Source organism: Hydra vulgaris, chromosome 05 (genome assembly GCF_038396675.1).
Source record: "Hydra vulgaris chromosome 05, alternate assembly HydraT2T_AEP".
Classification (NCBI taxonomy): Eukaryota; Metazoa; Cnidaria; class Hydrozoa; order Anthoathecata; family Hydridae; genus Hydra; species Hydra vulgaris.
In genome coordinates, this window is record NC_088924.1 from 35935385 (window position 1) to 35938790 (window position 3406).

Below are 3406 nucleotides of genomic sequence, written 5' to 3' on the forward strand. Positions count from 1 at the left end.
GTAATTGTGCTAAAGATAATTCTTCAAATAACCATGTTGAAACATAACATATTTGATCGTAGTTTTTTGCAAGTCATCGTGATCATGTGAATTTGCCATAAAAAAAAAAAGAAGTAAATAAATTAAAGAAAGAAATAAGCAAAATCATAATGACTAAGGGTTTTTACAGTTATATAAAGGACCCTGACAAAATGAAACAAAGTATAACAACTAAGTCAGGTTCAACTTCGTCCGCAGGAGAATAAATTTGAAGATGTCTTTATTTGAAAAAGAAGTACACATGAAAGTTTATTATGTTGAGAATCAACATAATGATGAAATTCGAAAATTTTTAGTAGAAAATCGAATGGCTGCTAATTACGAATACGTTTTAGATAAGATCCGCCAAGTATTTACAAATCTGTTAGGAAAAGATCTTGACTTGTTTTATAAAGGTATGGCTTTTTCTTGAAATTGGAGTACATAAATTCAATTCAACGCTTATATGAAGTATAAATTATGCAACATAAATGTTTTTAATAAGTTTTTGTGCTAAATGTATACACTTTTGTATTAATGTTATGTTTTTATAAAATAAAAATAAAAAGTTGTATTATGTATCAATTATGTTTTGATGATACAGATAATAAACTTTATATTGGACAGTTTAATATATAAATTTGCTATATAATAATCATATAGTAGTTTTGTATACGCATGCCATTAAAGTTTGTAAATTTACTTTATTTTTAATATTAATAATTTCTTTAAATTGTTTTTTGTTTAATTCTTGGTGAATTTAGATAAAGAAAATGATTTCATTTCAATCTCCTCTGATATTGAATTGCAGCAAGCCTTTGAGAGCGTCGTCAAAGGGTGCCTTAAGCTCTATGTAAAAAGTAAAGAAATTTGTTATTATTTTGTAAAATTTATTACTAACCATATTTTTATAGGCCAGAGTACTTTAAAATAAAATCATCTTTTTTTCTAGAAAAATTGATAAAGCCTGCTCAATCAAATAAAGAACATATTGGAGTTATTTGTGATGGATGCAATTCTAAGATATATAGAAATCGCTTCAAATGCATTCAATGTTTTGACTTTGATTTGTGCTCATTATGCTACAAAAAAGGAGAGCACCCATCAGACCATGAAATGCTGGTTATTAAAGAGCCTCAATCTTTTAACCATATGTATTACTGTCAGTTTCCAATGTTGCATTGCTGGGAAAGTTATGCACATATGAAAAAGAACAGTTGTTGTTCTAATAAAAATGCAAGCAATAATGAAAATAAAAATTCTACTGCATCTGATCAAAAGTTTGATAGTTCTCAATTTGAAAAAATGGGCTATAATTTCAAAGAAATAATCAAAATATTCGAGTCTATGCTGGGGATTAATGTTGAATTCTTTATGGAAGGTTCTCAAGAAAAATCTGATGAAAATGAGAATGAAGAAAACTTTTGTAAAAAGTTAAATAGCTTAATAAAGGTTATAAATGAGAGATTTGGAGTAGACACAGAACTAATGCATACTTTGGTTGACAATTTTATAAAACATTGTAATCTGAAATGCAATGAAACAAATAGCGGGAAAGACATAAATGATGTATCCATTAATGAAGACAAGGATCTTGTCAAGAAAATTTTTTTAGACTCATTGTGTCACACCAATGTTGAATCAGTACCACATTTTGATATAAACAACGCTTCTGAAGTTATAAAAGAACAAATAAATCCACTTGATTCTTTGTGTCCTCAAACCTCTGAGTTGCAGGTTGATAGTTCACAAGAGGGGCTTGCAAATTTTATAGGACACCTATATCGTCATCTTGTAACTCAACAGGTAAGAGTATTTATTTACTTTTGTTTGGCTTTATTGTATTATATTTTACTTGTTAAATTTTGCTATGTTGCTTTAATTTTAATCTTTTAAAGTGTTTACATTTAAAAACAATTTAAATCTAATAAATTAATTATTTTTTTAAAAAATCTCTAGCCACCAATAAACATAACCAATGATTTTGAACTTGTTGATAAAGAAAGTATAGATCATAAAGAATCAAAGCTTGAAAGATCTCTTAGACAAATGGAAGCGATGGGTTTTGACAATGAAGGCGGGTGGTTGCATCAGTTGTTAATTTCTAAAGATTGTAACATCGATAAAGTGCTTGATGCTTTAAGTCCTGCCAAATAATTTCAATGATTTTATTTTTTTATTTTGAAATATAAGTTCTATTTTGAAGTTTTAATATTATTCTAATACTCAATGGTCTTTATGTTAACCACATTTTTTGAAAGGTTTTTAACTTTTATTTATAAATTATGATCTCAAAACCATATACTTACCAATTTAAATCAAATTCCTGTTTTAAAACAAAAAATGTTTTGTAAACTTATTTAAAGTTCATTAACCATGTACATAATCATTTTTTATGAAAGACTTACTGCATGAATTGAAATGTAAGTTACTTATTTATAGTTTATCTTTTTTCTTTTTTTCGATTTTAATCCAGTTGAATGTTGTAATTATTTTTTTGTAAATTTTTTATAATACTAAATTTTAAAGTTTTGCGATATAAAAAGTTTTAAGTTTTACCTAAGATAAAATTTAACTAACTAAATAGGTCTTCATTGGTTGCATGTTAGGTATTAGTGTCCCCTTCTAAACGTTTTTATTTTTATTTTTCTAATTTAGTATATAAAGGTCATTCCTTTTGTTAATATTTATTTATTTCGCGATTAAAAAAAGAAGACAATGCCGTTTTATATAAATAAAATCTACATGACTGAGACTAAAAGAAGACAATATTTTCCAGAAGATAAACTCATTGTCTTTTTTATAATATTCTGAAACTAGAGGAAGTAAAGTTTTTTCTAGTATCTCTTTATAAGTGTACTAGTTTTTAATACTTGAGAAATTTGAGTTTGACTACAGTTAAAAACTTACTACTTTTTTTTGGGAGCACCCTAACTTATTTTCAAAAAATGCAGCAATCTTTGGAGTATTTTCTTTAGTAGCTACCTTAGCGATTCGACCACTTCCAACTTTTTTTTTTAGAGATCCGTTCTCCAATTTTACGATTTTATCGTAAGCAGTTGATCTAGGTAAACCCCATTCCATAAACTGCTTAGCAACAAACGCTTTACCTTTTTCTCGATTTTTTTTAAAAAAAAATTTCCATAATTTTTTCGAGGTCTTTTACTTTGACCATTTTATTTTCGATATTTAAATAATACTTTTAACTTAATTAAATTAAATTTAAATAGATAATAAAATCCTCTTTCAAATAAGTATAAAGGTTTTTAGCGTGCATGAAATAAATTACATAATAAATGTAATTAAAATTTGTCCGAAATTTTATTTATAGGGTGTTATGTTAAGATCAGTTACAAATCTATAATCAAAATAAAGTCGCAAAAAATAA

The 3406-nt window shown here is 26.2% G+C and overlaps 1 protein-coding gene across 1 annotated transcript; it reads left to right on the forward strand.

Moving 5' to 3' along the window:
- Positions 1 to 2563, forward strand: LOC136080815 (sequestosome-1-like). The gene is made up of 4 exons (XM_065798041.1): positions 1 to 434; positions 783 to 878; positions 971 to 1824; positions 1978 to 2563. The coding sequence occupies exons 1-4, from the start codon at positions 254 to 256 to the stop codon at positions 2173 to 2175; spliced, it is 1329 nt and encodes a 442-aa protein (XP_065654113.1). The 5' UTR covers positions 1 to 253; the 3' UTR covers positions 2176 to 2563.
- The last annotated feature ends 843 nt before the right edge of the window (positions 2564 to 3406 follow it).

Bases quoted from the DNA above. Each gene is read 5' to 3' on its own strand.
- LOC136080815 (XM_065798041.1), top strand. From the start codon at position 254: ATGTCTTTATTTGAAAAAGAAGTACACATGAAAGTTTATTATGTTGAG. The intron at 435-782 runs GTATGGCTTTTT...TGGTGAATTTAG, and splicing joins TCTTGACTTGTTTTATAAAG to ATAAAGAAAATGATTTCATT. The intron at 1,825-1,977 runs GTAAGAGTATTT...AAAAATCTCTAG, and splicing joins GTCATCTTGTAACTCAACAG to CCACCAATAAACATAACCAA.